This window comes from Globicephala melas, chromosome 2 (genome assembly GCF_963455315.2).
Source record: "Globicephala melas chromosome 2, mGloMel1.2, whole genome shotgun sequence".
In the NCBI taxonomy this organism is placed as follows: Eukaryota; Metazoa; Chordata; class Mammalia; order Artiodactyla; family Delphinidae; genus Globicephala; species Globicephala melas.
In genome coordinates, this window is record NC_083315.2 from 115,684,653 (window position 1) to 115,702,319 (window position 17,667).

General features: G+C 39.2%; 1 protein-coding gene across 1 annotated transcript in view; it reads right to left on the reverse strand.

The window, feature by feature from the left end:
* Positions 1-1,289: 1,289 nt before the first annotated feature.
* Positions 1,290-17,667, reverse strand: part of SLC25A21 (solute carrier family 25 member 21) — a 529,502-nt gene continuing 513,124 nt past the window's right edge. The window contains exons 9-11 of the mRNA XM_060293607.1: positions 8,250-8,431; positions 7,258-7,310; positions 1,290-3,919 (exon numbers count right to left, since the gene is read on the reverse strand). Of these exons, the coding sequence (XP_060149590.1) occupies positions 3,858-3,919; positions 7,258-7,310; positions 8,250-8,431 (297 nt within the window). The 3' untranslated portion in view covers positions 1,290-3,857. The remainder of the gene's footprint in view (positions 3,920-7,257; positions 7,311-8,249; positions 8,432-17,667) is intronic.

Here is a 17,667-nt window from a genome sequence, read left to right on the forward strand (position 1 = left end):
CTGAAACGTGCAATTGTTGAGATTTTGCAAAATCAATAAAATAGGTATAGAAAAAGTTATGCTACACCCTCTAATCAAATAAGGTAACAAAATAATCCTTAATTCATCATTAGGAAACCAATCAATAATTGACTTGAGTGATCCGTTGTTTATTTTTAACAGATGGCATATTTTGTTGGAAAATATATGTATAACTTAAGCAATATCTGAATTTAGCTCCTCCTGGTGTTTTGACTTGGTTCCAAATACAATAATGTTTATACTTTCTATTAGTTTGTAAATATGGACTCTGGTGCATTTGTGTTTTCATTCCATGGGATAGGCCCCTCCCCTGCCCCCACCCCTCTCTATTTTTTTCCTTTCTTTTTGCAAAGGTGACTTTCCGGCAATGTCTTTGTCTCTGTTTGGTGGTGGGCTGCTCAGGCTCCTGGACCTGGACTTGCCCCAGATTTTGTGTGTGCAGTGAAGGCTTCGACATCTCATGAAGGACATTTTCTTTCTACAACAGAGGACTCAAAACACAGATAAAACAAGCCAGTCTCCCATTTTGTATCCCAATCAAACAACACACATGCCAAGCATATAAAGACAAGAGGGTGGAAAATATCTGAACAAGGCTCTACAGGAAGTCACTTAGAAACTTAAGTTTAATGTGAAATGCTTTGCAAAGACACTTAAAATGAACTTTATGTTAAGAAAACCACTGTGAAACTAAATTGTACTGTTATTGTTGGCTTACCTGTGTGTTCAGCAGTCTCAGCCCAAAATTACGTTGTAATTTAAAGACAATGGAAAATTCTGCTCTAATGAATGTAAAAATGGCTTGCTGTGAAGTTTACATTGTTGTACAGAAGCATGTTTCACATGTAGGTAAACTGGTGGTGGTATTAGAAATACAAATGCTATTTAATTTTTAAAAATTTCCTTTATTCATTTCTGGAGTTACAGGACACAGTTTAACTGATAGATCTTTCTAAACCAAGTTGTTTTTCACTTTAGTGTTAATCATAGAGCTGAGGGGTGTGTGTGTGTGTGTGTGTGTGTGTGTGTGTGTGTGTGTGTGTGTGTGTGTGTGTGTGTGTGTGTGTGTGTGTGTGTGTGTGTGTGTGTGTGTGTGTGTGTGTGTGTGTGTATGTGTGTGCGTGTGTGCATGTGATTATGTGTTGTATTTTAAAACAGTTGATTTTCTTGGGCAAAATTCTACAGTTTTAATTGCTTCTGTTTAGAAAGTTCTTCCTGCTTGGCAATATAGGCTTGAAAATACGTTTTTAAAACATTGGTACAATTCATCTATTGGAAAATTAATATATTGCGTGTTTTTTGGTATTAATTCTGTGCAATAACTAACAGGGCACATCACTAGATATGGATGTTAAAGATGCATTCGTTAGGTGATTTTGATTTCTTCTGGTCTGTGCTGTGCACAGCCCACATGGCAATCCAGTTCTGTCACATCGGTTTCATGGCCTCATCTAAAACTCAGATGGCTAGATTAGCTAGGTTTTCAAATCACCAGGATATAAACAGTAAGCAGATTTCTGACACACAAGCTATGTTCGAGGAACTGCTTTTTTCAAGCAGCAGATATCTCATAGAGAGCTTTGAACTGCATTTATTTCTAAAGCAACCGAAATTCAGTGCTGCAAACAGGATTATAACTTCAGGAGAAGAATAAGCAGAAGAAGCAGATGAACTCTCAGGGCCGTAGTCTTCCTTTGATCTTGTAAAGCTCCTATTGACATCTGGAGTTCCCAGTCTGGTGAGAAAATAGACTATAAACCGAATGGAACAAAATACCAGTCCAATATTTTGGTGGAGACTTTAAAACCACACTGTACAGGGACTCTCCTGCCATGCAGAAAAACTGACATAAGGTACAGAATTATTCCTTATCAGATGTTTTTAGGCGGCTATTAGGAGTCTTTAAAAAATATCAATTGTTTGTATGGAAACATAGCTAAATGTTATTTTCTTTATCTAAATTAAGAAATCTCTTGTTATTATGCTATTTATATATTTTTCTGGTTCTTGTATCGTTAAAAATCTAATATTAATAGTATGAAAGTTTTCCTTTTCTTTTTTTCCCTAGGTTTTTTCTTAGCAACAGTGAATTCACATGGAGTAAATTGAAAAAGAGAAAGCCCAAATACAATTGGCTATTTAAAGCACATTATGATTTAAAGCTACTTTTAAAAACGAGAGAAGGAAAGTGGGATGGGATATGGGGTGGTTTGATTTTTAAAACATTATTGGTTCCTGTTGACATATTTCTTCTGATTCTTAGGGGGTAAAAGTGTTGTTTTTAACCTGGCAAATGCACGCTTCAGAGATCCTTTTCCATCCCATCCACATGGAGAGGTTAAAGGTTCAATTTCATGGCCTCTATGCAGGCAGTGCTCTCTTTCACAGAAGGCAAGAGTATTACCTGAAGGATAGAATGCAGTTGGACAACAGACACATTCTTATTTCTCTTGTTTTGTCCTACTTTTAACGACCCTCATTAAATACTGGGCTGAAATATAAATTAAAAAAACACGTTGGAAAGGATGTACAACCGAAGGCTGTGTATGTATATACAGTATGTCAAAAAGCCTTTATTTTTATACTTTAAATGCTCTAAATTAATAAAGAGTAATAATTACTATGTTATCTTTCATTTTTTATTTTCAAAATGTTTTAGTGACACAGCTTCATGGTAGGAATATCTTGTAGTGGTTAAGAGTGGGTGCCATCTAGAACATGCAGATATTTTTGTTGACTCGAGCTACCGAAGCAGCATCGTTTCAGGATGCGTATATAAAATTAAGTTTGGTTATATCAACGCCAAGGAGATAATTTTTCGAGTGCATGTTAGTACAGGAATCTTTGGAAGTGCTAAGAATGTACTTCTCCTTTGAAACATTTTCCCCTTCATAATACCTATTCTAACACTGCAGTTAGTCAACTTCACACCTGAAGCCGTCACTTAAAACTAATAATCTAGAAATTTAGTTTTATTCTCAACATCATTTTTAAGAATGGCATAGGTAAGAGTTCTGAACAAAGGTATTTGATGCAAATACAGATAGCACAAACGGGCCCAAGGAGTGGTTCGAATTTGTGATTTAGCATGAAAATATTTCAGCATTAAAACTTGTTTTCAAAGGGAAAGTAGTTTAATATAATTTCATGTTTTATATTTGTCATAAAAGACTTCAAATATCATGATTTCAAAATATTAACCAACAGTGAAAAATATAAAGTAGATTTAGGAAAATATAGCTGAGATGAGTATTATTACTAAAAGAAACCAACAAACTCACATTTTAACATAAAATTTTAAAAGGTCATTTTGATACACTTTAGAAATATCTTCCTTGTATATCATTAAATACCACTTATGGAAGAATTTAATTCCTTATAAAAACTGTTTACATTTTGGCTTAATTTTTTTTCCCTTTTAAGCACTTCTTAACCTTTTGGGAGAAAATAATCATCAACACAATGAATTTTCCTTGTGAAGCCTTGTAAGAGGAACATAGGTCACAAAATTTATATTGCTTTTATGAAATAGATCCGATTTCATGCTGTTTTTCTATATTCAGTTTATATACCTCATTGCTTCATAGTAGTAATTTTCTTCTCACAGTTTTATGGATTTGACCAAAACAACAGTTTCTAATTGTCTAGAGATAATTTCTGAAGTATCAAAATAGGTTTTGTTCTTGAACAAACTGTTTTGCCCTCTATAATTGTGTATAGTTGTATAATTATAATTTATCATTGTATCAGCTCAGCTGATCGATATTCTCTTCTTCTCATGGTGCTGTATAATGAATATCCATTATCACAAGGGGGAAAAAATACTCTGTAGGCAATCACCAGTTCTCCTGAAGCCATGAATAGGTGTATTCATAAACCAGCAGCATCACTGCACCACCTAGAAAAGAAAAGAGCTGGTTTTTATCCCAAGTCCTGTGAAATCGTGCTGTCTTTCCCACTGGGTTTCTGAATCCCTGGAGTCCGATGCAGCCTATCAGGCAGAAGCCATTCAGAATCATCAGTTCTCAAGCTCCAACACACAGAAAACTACTGTGGAAAATTCTCAGAGCGAAATCAAGACCATCTTGAGTCTCTAACTACATTTTTTCCCCATGAGTTTCTGTAACTTTCATCATTTCTCATCAGATTCTTTTTCAGGCACTTTTAATTTTTAAAAGTAAGTAAATACAGACACATTTAGTCATGTAAGGGCATGTGGCTTTCCCGCAAACTGCAACCTTCAGATTTGTCATATGTAGGCAAAGGATTTATCTTTTTCAGTTTATAATTAGCATTGTTGTCGTCGCATTCAAGAAGGAAATCTCTAAGATGGTGCTGGATAGAAGAGCCTGGTTTTCTCTTACAGCTTTCAGACTGGATTACAATGTGAAAAATAGCTTCTGAGTACTTTGAAAATCTGTATTTCAAAACTTAGCTAGCTTTCAACCTCCTTTTGTTGCCTCAGATTTTTGTTGCCTTCATTCCTTTCATCTGCCTCAGATATATACGGATTGCACTTGAAAATTTGGTAGTCGGGGTTGAGTGTCATAAGACCATCATTTATCTTGGAAGAGAAGAGTTATATAACTGGCTGCAAAAGGGCTTGCTATGTAATATGTCAATAGGACTATGATATGGAAAACAAGCACTGAGGCTGCTGAATACTTAGACGTCGGGAGAAGCATTTGCATGTGGATGATTCTGTGTTCTGTCTGATGCAGTAAATAGCACATATCCTGTGCCCTTTAAGATATTCTCAATCCTTTCATGTCTATGTGAACAATATTACAAAATCAAAGTGTGGACAAACGGCAGAAACTAACACAACATTGTAAAGCCCAATTTAAAAAAATGTGGACAGATATCCAGAGTACAACTTAGAGAAGACTTGGCTGCACGAACAGAAGACTGGCTTCTGACAGAAAGAAACAGAACTTGATTTTGATCTTATTTTGTACACACTACCATATATATATATTTTTTAATCTACAGGCCACACTTGTTTGTGTAACCTTATACCAAAGATAATTATCTGCCTGTAATTTTCATTTTTAACCCCTGAAGATACTCTAATAGCCCCCTCTCAGCTGCTGTAGCCCTACTGGCTCTGGCAAACAAAAAGGGATGCACTACGGAGGGTTGTTAATATGTATGTAATTGCTCTGTTTACTCTTATTAACTGTTCACCATATAAGACAAGAACACGCAGAATCGGGTTTGCAGCCTAGTGATATTTGGAGTTTAAACCACAGACTTCAAGTTCTTCTTTCATGGGAGGTCCTGATCATTAGACACATAGAGCTGCTAAGGCTGTTATAAAAATAAGATGGGGGCTTCCCTGGTGGAGCAGTGGTTGAGAGTCCGCCTGCCGATGCAGGGGACGCGGGTTCGTGCCCCGGTCCGGGAAGATCCCACATGCCGCGGAGCAGCTGGGCCCGTGAGCCATGGCTGCTGAGCCTGCGTGTCTGGAGCCTGTGCTCTGCAACGGGAGAGGCCACAGCGGTGAGAGGCCCGCGTACCGCAAAAAAAAAAAAAAAAAAAAGAAGATGGGATGCTTCTCTAGAACGAAGGATGAAAATGCCAGGTTCACCCTTCTTTTCTTTTTTACTGTCTCTCGCTCTTCCTCTTTCTCTCTCTCGAAAAAATCTTATCCTTAACTCAAAAGTCTTACCTTTCTCTCTACACCTTTCTTTCCTTTGAGGTTGCTAGGACCTGTATGTTTGGGATGAGAGTGGAGGCCATGTCCTTGAATGAGATTTCCAGTTATTCACAATTTTGTTTAGCCTGGACAGCATGTTCACAAGAACACCTTTCATTGGATTTAACACCACAGCAACTCAGGACACCTCATGCAAAAAACACTTAAAAAGCCAACCAAACATTTGCAAGCCTCTAACAAAACCTGGGGTCATATTATTTAAGAGTTTTGGATTAAGGTTCCAGTCAATTACCGTTTTAGCTAAACTCTCCCTGATCGCTCTCCCTTTTCAGGCCCATCCCGTCCTGAGAAAGCTGGATTAGGGCCAGTCCTATGATTTTCTCTAATACTAGGTCTACTAGCAGGTTTATACTGTGTGGTGAAGGAAAAATACCACATTCTTGAAGAGAGAGTGGCACAAAATCAATATTCTTTGTCATTGGGGTCGTGTTGACACACGGGCCAATAATAGAAGGCAGGTCTGAATCTCAAATGTGAAGCAAAAATCCATGCTTAAATGCCTAGAAAGGCTGGGACAGATGGATTGGGAACTGTGGAAGTGTTTTCAAAATATACAAAAGTATGAACTGTTCACGAGCTTCAATTTACAGACTGCTGTTCTATATCTCACATTGGCAGAAATGCTCGTTCACTGGGCTGAGATTTAAAGGTAAATGTGCATGTGTGTGAGTGTGGCAGGGGAAGGGGACATCAGTGTTCAAAGGGAGGATTGGGAAAGGGAGAAAGGGGAGGAGTAGGGGCCAGTTCTGGGGAAGATTTCCAGGATGTCTAAGAAGGTGAGTGTAGCCTGGTAAAATAATACGTGTGGTCTAGTGCATACTTCTGTACTTATTCACAAGGTTGCTTATAATCCAAGACTATTTGCCCAGGTGGTTGAGTCTGCAGCAGTTGCTTTCTTATCTATTTACACAGAGGCAGCTGACTCTCCCTGTGGGAATGACAGCCGGCTTTTTGTGGGCTGGCATCCTGAGGTAAGGCCCCGAGCCAGGAGCCTCCACCATCATGCTGACAGGAGCTAGGAAGGTGAGCGCCAGGCTGCAGCTTCTCCATTCTTGCTTCCCAGAGGCGACAGTGGGGAGAGTTGCACTGGCTGTTCATGGAGACTAGCTGTCCTCCTTTTCTCCTTCTGAAGCGAAGCTGAGGCAGGAGCAAGAATGAACTAGAAGCACAGGGAAAGTTTTATTGGGCTGGCCCCTCACTCAGTAAAAAATCCTCCCTTTTAGCCAGAAGCGACTCAAACTCCGACTGGCTGTGCATCCTTTCCGATTGACTTAAGGTGGGCTTTGGCTTCTATTAGCCTCCAGTAAGGCCACAAATAGTACCTTATAAACAAAAGCAGAACGTTTCTAATGGACGCCTTTAGTGTCTTGAATACTCCCAGACAACTTTTTATCCTTAAGGTTTCCATGTTTCACAGTGTGACAAACTTTAGTTGTGTTACAGATAGACAAAAATAAGATAAAAGGGATACTAGAGAAATAAGGAAGGAAGGATATAATTAATGAAAACATTATTACCTGGTCCAAGCCTCATAATCTTGGGAAGCAGGCCTTTATACAAAGCTAAAATGCTAGAACCGGAAGGGAAAGAGCAACATTCTTATTCTGAAAACAAAATGCAGTTGTACCTCAGCTTTACTGAGATGCTGACCCAGCATTTACCCAGAAAAGTCATTTGAGAAAAATTTTCAAATCCCAAAACAGACAGTATCGGGCTAAGTATTCTCTGCAGCAAATTGGATGAGAGGAAAGAATTAATCCTTTAATACCCAAGCTATGCTGATCTTGTCCCATCGCAAATAGGACTTTCATCAGCGAGATGGTTTTTGTTATCCAGACAGGCCTTACTTTCAAGACAGCTGTGTATATGGACAAAATGACTCTTGGAATTGAGTTTAAAAGACCATAAACGCAGTCCTCACAGAAGGAAATACGATGCAGTTTAGATCAAAATAATAAAAGACTACTTGCTTACTTGAGAATAAGACCTGCTGAGGAGGGATGAAGAGACGAAAGTAAGACTTAAAAAAAAAAAAACAGTAGAAAAAGGCACATACTTTAAATTCTTAAAAGAAAACTACCTTCACAGAACTCTCATGTTTAATTCTCTCAGGAGAATATAATTAGGTGACATTTTGATTAGATGTATAGTCAGAAGACAATTACTCTCCTGCCCACGTGGGAACAGGGCATATTATATGCAATAGCATACTGTGCAAACCGACAAGCAAAGAGTTCACCTTGGGAAAAAAAACAAAAGTTCACCTTGGCAATCTAGGACAAACATACAGTATATTGAATGATCGTGGCTTATGTTTCTTGATGGCGTAAGAAGGTTTTGCCAACATCTCATTACTGTGTTATCTCACAAAGTTTCTCATCTATTCCCTAGAGCTTCTCAGACACACACCCAATTCAGGAGGGCTTAATGGCTCTCATCAAAATGGAAGTACAATATGGTTTTAGCAATGCTTCAGTCTTGCACATTTATTAAAATAAGAATGTGTTACCCTTCTTCCTGATAGACCGTGGCCATTGTTTTAAAACAGGTTCTGTACTTGATCTCTCCAGGAACTGGCTGAGGCCCTTGAATCCTACTTTTGGCAACATCAAAAGGGATGTTAATGACTGAGGCTATTGTGCCCGAGAGAAGACCAACCCCAAATCTTCTCAGAAACTCCAAGGTTGGATCCTAAAAGAAAAGAAGAATAAAATAACAGAAAGGGAAGCGTAAGCCCCTAAGTCGGTTAAACACTATAAAGCAATATGTATTTAAGCAGAGCGTTGCACTCCCCGGCACCCTCCTGTTATTCCAGCGGAACACATTAGGATTTCCTAGGCTGGAACTTGTTTTCTTGACAATCCCATTGGCTATGTTTTTACACATGGTCTAAATTGCTGAAGTACACATTTCCTCACACAGGATTTATAAACACAGTTCATAAAGAAAGACTGGTATGGCATATGGGGATGATTTGTATAATTGGGCTTCACAATGTACTTAGTATTACTGTATCAAAACAGGAGAAATCCAAGCACACTATTAGCTAATTGGCCAGAATATTTTACAAATGACAGCAACTTCCACCATGAAGCCTACTAAAATGCTCATTTGTGTGTGGACCCCCAAATGTTAAATTAAATCAAGGCTACTCTCGGTCTGCTGCTATTCCCCTCCAGGTTTTTTGCATTTATTTTCACGTGTAGCTGATCCACTGTACTGAGAAGTGCTAGCTTCCTGTTATTAACAAACCAACTTGGGAAGGCTGCAAAACAGCCTGTGACATTCTGTGCGTTATAAACAGTAGTAAGTCACTGGACTATTGGCTGAAGAATTTTCAACCCATTGTTCCTGAATCTTATTCTTCCTTCAATGGCAAAGGAAGAAAAGGTGAGAGACAGAGACAGAAAAGAGACAGGGAGAGAGACATACACGCACACAGAAAGGGAGGAAGAAAGAGAGAGAAAAATATTTCTTCTTTCCATTTGAATTTGGGTCCTTCACTTTGGTCTGATTTGATTTTCCACCCCTCCCTGCTCTGCTCCTGACATCAAAGTATTTAATTAGGTCTTATGTGGAAGTCACTTTCTTTTTGCCTATTTTTGTGCCTAGTGAGCTCACATTATGCTTTGTTACAATGAATTTGCTGGAAAGTTCTCATTTTGCTGTCAGCCTCAGTTCTTGCCCTGAAGAGAGGTCATCTCACAAACTGTAAGTTGCTGACGGAGACCTCCCCTATCCTTCCCCTGGCCTCTCTTTTGGTCAATACTTCGGAGGGAATCTTCACAGAGGAACAATACAGGGTAGTGCCATGATGCTATTTTTATCCAGCAGGAGAAGTAAACGTGGGAACCATTCTCTGCTTAATAAAAAAAAAAAAAATCAGGTCTGAGCATTGCATACTTATAGCTTTGATGGAAGAAGAAAAATTCTGGAAGCTCTGAAATTTTCAACTGAAACAAGAGCCAGATACCATCACAGAAACTCCTATGTGGTTAAATATAAAAAGTGAGGGGTTCGGTAATAATTCTTGGATCTGGGCCATACAGGTGTCGGGTAGGTTTAAAGGGATTTAAAAACCAACAGGGTCTTTCAACAGGAAAAACAATGCAGTGATTGCAGTATGAGTGAGGTGTGTTTAAATAATTTCCCCTCCCCCCATTCTTTTCCCTTTTACAAGGAGAGAAAAATGCCTTTATGTTACCCTTCTCCATTCTGGCACAGAAGCAGAACTGGAGCTCGGGAGGATGGCGGATTCAGGGCCAGCTCTGGTTGTCTGACCTTGCACGAGTCACTGAATCCCATGGAGCCCAGTGTGTAGAAGGGATGTTTTTAACACCCACCTTAACTTTGTACTGCATGGTTTTTCTGAGAAATAAAAACAATAATAGTAGTAAAAGTGCTATGAATATTGTACAAGCCTGGCAGAAAATGGATAGTATTTTTATGTAACCTGTTTTCTAAAGTCTCAAAACACCTATGATGAGACCCTCTCGTGGTGCTCCTGTGACACAGCCAAGGACAAGGGTGAAAGTGATGACTTGTATATGCACAGTGACCTTTTGGGAAGTTCAAGGGACCCTGTCAATCACACAGCGTCTCCCACCTCCTGATGTGTTCGCTGAGGATTGGAGTTGGGGAGGGAGGAGAGGCTAAGACACTCAATGAAGGTCATTATGTTTGAGATGCTGTTGGGGACCAAATCCTAAGGTCTTCAAGCCATCATAGTGTTCACTAGCACAAGCGTACATTGAACCCATGTTTTCTATTAATTTCCCAGCTCAACAGTAAGATCCCACAGTAGTTCCCAAATCCAGTTGTGCATCAGAGTTACCTGGGAGCTTTACAACATACGGATACCCAGACCCACCTCAGGTTCCCAGAATCACCTGGGAAAGTACCTAGAAGTTGCTTTAAAATAAGCCCATGCACATATGGTCACCTTATCTTTGATAAAGGAGGCAAGAATATACAGTGGAGAAAAGACAGCTTCTTCAATAAGTGGTGCTGGGAAAACTGGACAGCTACATGTAAAAGAATGAAATTAGAACACTGCCTAACACCATACACAAGAATTAACTCAAAATGGATTAAAGACCTAAATGTAAGGCCAGACACTATCAAACTCTTAGAGGAAAACATAGGCAGAACACTCTATGACATAAATCACAGCAAGATCCTTTTTGACCCACCTCCTAGAGAAATCGAAATGAAAACAAAAATGAACAAATGTGACCTAATGAAACTTACTTTTGCACAGCAAAGGAAACCATAAACAAGATGAAAACACAACCCTCAGAATGGGAGAAGATATTTGCAAATGAAGCAACTGACAAAGGATTAATCTCCAAAATTTACAAGCAGCTCATGCAGCTCAATATCAAAAAAACAAACAACCCAATCCAAAAATGGGCAGAAGACCTATATAGACATTTCTCCAAAGAAGACATACAGATTGCCAACAAACACATGAAAGGATGCTCAACATCACTGGGAATGTAAATTGATACAGCCACTATGGAGAACAGTATGGAGGTTCCTTAAAAAACTAAAAATAGAACTACCATATGACCCAGCAATCCCACTACTGGGCATATACCCTGAGAAAACCATAATTCAAAAAGAGTCATGTACCAAAATGTTCATTGCAGCACTATTTACAATAGCCAGGACATGGAAGCAACGTTAGTGTCCATGAACAGATGAATGGATAAAGAAGATGTGGCACATATATACAATGGAATATTACTCAGCCATAAAAAGAAACGAAATGTTGTTATTTGTAGTGAGGTGGATGGACCTAGAGTCTGTCATACAGAGTGAAGTGAGTCAGAAGGAGAAAAACAAATACCGTATGCTAACACATATGTGTGGAATCTGAAAAAAAGAAAAAAAAAAGGTCATGAAGAAACTAGGGGCAAGATGGGAATAAAGACACAGACCTACTAGAGAATGGACTTGAGGACACAGGGAGGGGGAAGAGTAAGCTGTGACAAAGTGAGAGAGAGGCATGGACATATGTACACTATGAAACGTAAAATAGATAGCTAGTGGGAAGCAGCCACATAGCACAGGGAGATCAGCTCGGTGCTTTGTGACCACCTAGAGGGGTGGGAGGGAGACACAAGAGGGAAGAGATATGGGAACATATGTATATGTATAACTGATTCACTTTGTTATAAAGCAGAAACTGACGCACCATTGTAAAGCAATTATACTCCAATAAAGATGTTAAAAAAAAAAGAACTTCAGGACTTCTGACATTGCCAGGCTGAGGGCCCATGTCTGGGAATCACTGATTTTGATATTCCAGGCAGACAAAGCAGATGGTCAATTGCTACCCCTCTGGGCATTCTAGGGAGGAGAAAAGTCTTTTGGGGATGGCCAAGAGCTATCCCTCACCACCCGGCCTCTGGGCCCCTTTCCAGCCTCTTCCTCTGAGTCCATGGTCTGCTCTAGGCAGCAACCCAGACTGGGATCGGATGCGCCAAGGAGAGCCCTGCCAGCTCACCTCTGCTTTCTTTGCTGCATGTCATCAACCATCCTCGGAAGAACACAGTCCCTCAAATGCCCCTCCCCTTCATCCCCCTCCGGCTGCTCTTGCTACTTCTTTGGCTTTAGCTCAGGTTCCCATTACTTTCACCAAGTCTTGCTTTCTTCTTGCTTCTATCATCTGTTCTTCACAGTGGCACCAGGGATTTTTTTTTTTTTTTAAAAAAAACGTATCTGCTTCTGATGCCTCCCTACTCAAAGACCCTCAACCCTTCCCCACAGCACAGAGAGTAAAGCCAAAGCTCCTCATTGGCCTTTGGTTTGTTTCCCATGATATGCTTTCAACCTACCTTTCTAGCCTCAAATTCTACAACTCTACCCCCAAGCCAAACTACACTCATGCTGGTTAAATCATAATCATGCCCATTTCTACCGAACACTTTTCTAAGTCCATGTTTTTCTTCAAACAACTCCCACAACCTAGAATGTCATTCTCCATCATATTCACAGATAGCAGCCCCACTCTTTATGGTCCAGCTTAAATCCCACCTTGCCCAAGAGACTTCCGTGGATCCCCATCAAAATTGATTTCTCCCTCTTGGGCACTCCTGAAACACTGCCTGATCCTCGATCGTCCTTGCTCTGGCTCTCTTTGTGTCTGGTTTATTTTTGTGTGTATCGATCTTCCCTGCTGGAATGTGAGCTGGCACAGAACAGGAGCATGTGTTATTCCTCTTTGTGTCACCTACTACACAGTGTGCACAGTAAGTGCTAAATAAATGTCTGCGGATTAGCCTATCACTGTAGTTTATCTTTGTAGAAACAATGAGAATCAAGCTTTGACCTTAATCACTATTTCTCAAAACTCAGTATCTTCTACCCTGTAAATGAACCCCTATTAGAACTTTATGTTTCTGTCTTTCTGCCAGGAGGCGTTAACATGGGGACATGACAAGGCATAGGACATTTGCAAAGTGGAGTATTTCCAGGCAAATGAATTGAGACTCTCAGGTCATAGAGCCAGGCCTGGGCTTGCCAGACCCCATTACTCAGGGACTCACAGAAAAAAACATGATATGGCATCCTGTGACCAGATTTTAGCAAAAGAATGCAGTGGGCACAGAGTAAAGTCTTGAAATATTACTCTTTGGGCTGGCTCTTCTTTCTTACACTTCCTGATCTTTCCCCTAGTAGGGAGAGGCATCCACTTGCCTCAAGAATGAGGATTGTTGTAGCAGGACTATAAAGAGAGAGCAAAAGGTAATATTTAGTGTTTCTGGTTTTCAAATTAGGCTCTTCAGTGTATTACATCAGTTAATCTTCACAGTCTTTGAGGTAAGAACTATTATTTTTATTTCTATTTTACAAATGAGTGAACTGAAAGCTTAGGTGTAAGAAGGGAATTTTTGTTACATCCAAGTGAACCCAAGACTTTGCCTTAGGGGATAGTTTTTCTACTGGTATGCCTAAGGGTTGGTGGGTGGGTTGTTGTGGGAGGTGCCTGAGAACCTCCTGAAATTATAAGCAATGGTTCTGGGTATGTGCAGATGGGCTTTTCAGGAGAAAATGTCTATAGATTTTATCAGGCTCACAGAAGCTTAAAAACATCTTCATCAAATCATTTCCCCTACCAATAAATTTATAAAGTAAAAAAAGGACAGTGCAGTGTTGAAAACATTGGGGCTGAAAACAGAAAGCCCTCATTTTCATGGGCGTTATCAGGCAATTCACCTTAGTGAAAAGATTTCTGCAAATATTTCCACTCTGGACTCAGGTTACTCATACCTCAACCATATCTATGAACTCAATGGTTCTCAAAGTGTGGTCCCTGAACCACCATCATCAGTATCATGTGAGAACTTAGTAGAAATGAAAATTGGGGTTTTACCCCAGGCCTACAGCACCCCAAACTCGGGATGGAGCACAACAATCTGTCTAAACAAGTCTTCCAAATTATCCTGATGGATGCTTGTCTGAGAACCACTGCTAAACTGAACCTTATGGTTCATCTTTTTGGATCCTTGGACTGGATAAATGATGCTCTAAAAGGGTCTGGATGTGCTGGGAAGCATTTTAAAGCCTTCTTTGGTGGAAGCAGAGCTTTGTTTTTTAAGGCTGCAGAACTGAACACAATGCTATTAACTCTGTTCACCTTTTCCTACCCCAGGTCCATCCAAAGCAAGAATGCACATCTGTGAGGTTGCTGGGTCCGAGTGAAACCTATCACACAGTTTGAATGGGTCATGCTGTACTGGCAATCAGTGAATCATGCCAGCATTTCTGTCAATAATCATAATGACAAATAACAATAAAAGTAAAGAGAAGTAATAAAATAATGTACATGGTATGATATTTGTGGTATTTTTCATAATTTTCATTAAGAAAGTTAATGGTACTGTTAATAATAGTTACTTATTGATAGATAATTTTATATGCAAAAAACATTTACAAAACCTATATATCATATAAGAACCCTATGAATTAAGTACATAACACCATTTTACAGATAAGGACATGAAACTTAAAGAGTTAAGTCACTTGATCAAGATCACACTGCTTATAGGAGGTGGAGCTTGGATTTGAACTCAAGTTCTTCAGACTTCCAACCATTGTTATATTATATCCCATTCATTATGTTATATTCCTTCTCATTCACCATTCATTTGTTGTATATTCATCCAACATACATTTATTGTATGTCTACAAATGCCTGGTCCTACAGTGGGTGCTAGAATTGAGTGTGAAGGTAAATGGTCCAGAGAGGGGATAGGGTGGCTTTATAATGAAGTATCATAGTACAATGTGATGAGTACTGAAATGGGGGTGTGAACAAAATGCAGGGGTAAACATGCAGTAAAGAGAAGGGAGTTACTTCTGGACTTTCGCTATCAAAGTTCGATGAGACAGTACCTAACTTCTGCCTCTTAAAAACTTAGTCACTTGTTCGTCTTTATGAACTCAACGGAAGACATCTCATTATTACAAGTCACCATGCATTAGCTAAATGGTTAGCCTTCTGGCTTGATTATCATATTACTTGAAATGTCATTTTGCCCTTTCCATTAGTTTATTTTAAAAACTGGACAAAGATGATGATGATAAGACACGATGTGCTAGGCACTGTGTTAAGCACTTTCTGTATATTTAAGCCTCACAATATTGCTGAGCAGATGAGGTATCTGAAGCTTACAGAAATTGTCTACCTTACAAAGAAATATAATTTTATTTATTTATTTATTTAAAGTCTTATAAGTATAAAAGGTTTTTTTCAAATTTTATTTTATTTTTTTATACTGCAGGTTCTTATTAGTTATCTATTTTATACATATTAGTGCATATATGTCAACCTCAATCTCTCAATTCATCCCACCACCACCACCCCACCCCATGCTTCTCCCCTTGGTGTCCATACGTTTGTCCTCTACATCTTCGTCTCTATTTCTGCCTTGCAAACCGGTTCATCTGTGCCATTTTTCTAGATTCCACATATATGCGTTAATATACGATATTTGTTTTTCTCTTTCTGACTTACTTCACTCTGTATGACGGTCTCTAGATCCATCCACGTCTCTACAAATGACCCAATTTCACTCCTTTTTATGGCTGAGTAATATTCCATTTTATATATGTACCACATCTTCTTTATCCATTCATCTGTCGATGGGCATTTAGGATGCTTCCATGAACTGGCTATTGTAAATAGTGCTGCAATGAACATTGGTGTGCATGTGTCTTTTTGAACTATGGTTTTCTCTGGGTATATGCCCAGTAGTGGGGTCGCTGGGTCATATAGTAGTTCTTTTTTTTTTTTTTTAACATCTTTATTGGGGTATAATTGATCAGTCATACATAAACATATGTTCCCATATGTCTTCCCTCTTGCATCTCCCCCCCTCCCACCCTCCCTATCCCACCCCTCCAGGCTGTCACAAAGCACCGAGCCAATATCCCTGTGCCATGCGGCTGCTTCCCACTAGCTATCTACCTTACTACGTTTGTTAGTGTGTATATGCCCATGACTCTCTCTCGCCCTGTCACAGCTCACCCTTCCCCCTCCCCATAACCTCAAGTCCGTTCTCTAGGAGGTCTGCGTCTTTATTCCTGCTTTACCCCTAGGTTCTTCATGACTTTTTTTTTCTTAAATTCCATATATATGTGTTAGCATATGGTATTTGTCTTTTTCTTTCTGACTTACTTCACTCTGTATGACAGACTCTAGATCTATCCACCTCATTACAAATAGCTCAATTTCGTTTCTTTTTATGGCTGATTCCATTGTATATATGTGCCACATCTTCTTTATCCATTCATCCAATGATGGGCACTTAGGTTGTTTCCATCTCCGGGCTATTGTAAATAGAGCTGCAATGAACATTTTGGTACATGACTCTTTTTGAATTTTGGTTTTCTCAGGGTATATGCCCAGTAGTGGGATTGCTGGGTCATATGGTAGTTCTATTTTTAGTTTTTTAAGGAAACTCCATACTGTTCTCCATAGTGGCTGTATCAATTTACATTCAGATCAATACTGCAAGAGGGTTCCCTTTTCTCCACACCCCCTCCAGAATTTGTTGTTTGTAGATTTTCTGATGATGCCTATTCTAACCAGGATGAGGTAATATCTCACTGTAGTTGTGATTTGCATTTCTCTAATAATTAGTGATGTTGAGCAGCTTTTCATATGCCTCTTGGCCATCTGTGTGTCTTTGGAGAAATGTCTATTTAGGTCTTCTGCCCATTTTTTGATTGGGTTGTTTTCTTAATACTGAGCTGCATGAGTTGTTTGTATATTTTGGAGATTAATCCTTTGTCCATTGATTGGTTTGCAAATATCTCACATTCTGAGGGTTGTCTTATTGTTTTGTTTATAGTTTCCTTTGATGTGCAAAAGTTTTTAAGTTTCATTAGGTCCCATTTGTTTATTTTTGTTTTTATTTCCATTACTCTAGGAGGTGGGTCAAAAAAGATCTTGGTGTGATTTATGTCAAAGAGTGTTCTTCCTATGTTTTCCTCTAAGAGTTTTATAATGTCTGGTCTTACATTTAGGTCTTTAATCCATTTTGAGTTTATTTTTGTGTATGGTGTTAGGAAGTATTCTGATTTCATTCTTTTACATTTAGCTGTCCAGTTTTCCCAGCACCACTTAATGAAGAGGCTTTCTTTTCTCCATTGTATATCCCTGCCTCCTTTGTCATAGGTTGGTTGACTATAGGTGCATGGGTTTATCTCTGCGCTTTCTATCCTGTTCCATTGATCTATATTTCTGTTTTTGTGCCAGTACCATATTGTCTTGATTACTGTAGCTTTGTAATATAGTCTGAAGTCAGGGAGTCTGATACCTCCAGCTCCATTTTTTCCCCTCAAGATTGCTTTGTATATGTGGGGTCTTTTGTGTCTCCCTACAAATTTTAAGATTTTTTGTTCTAGTTCTGTAA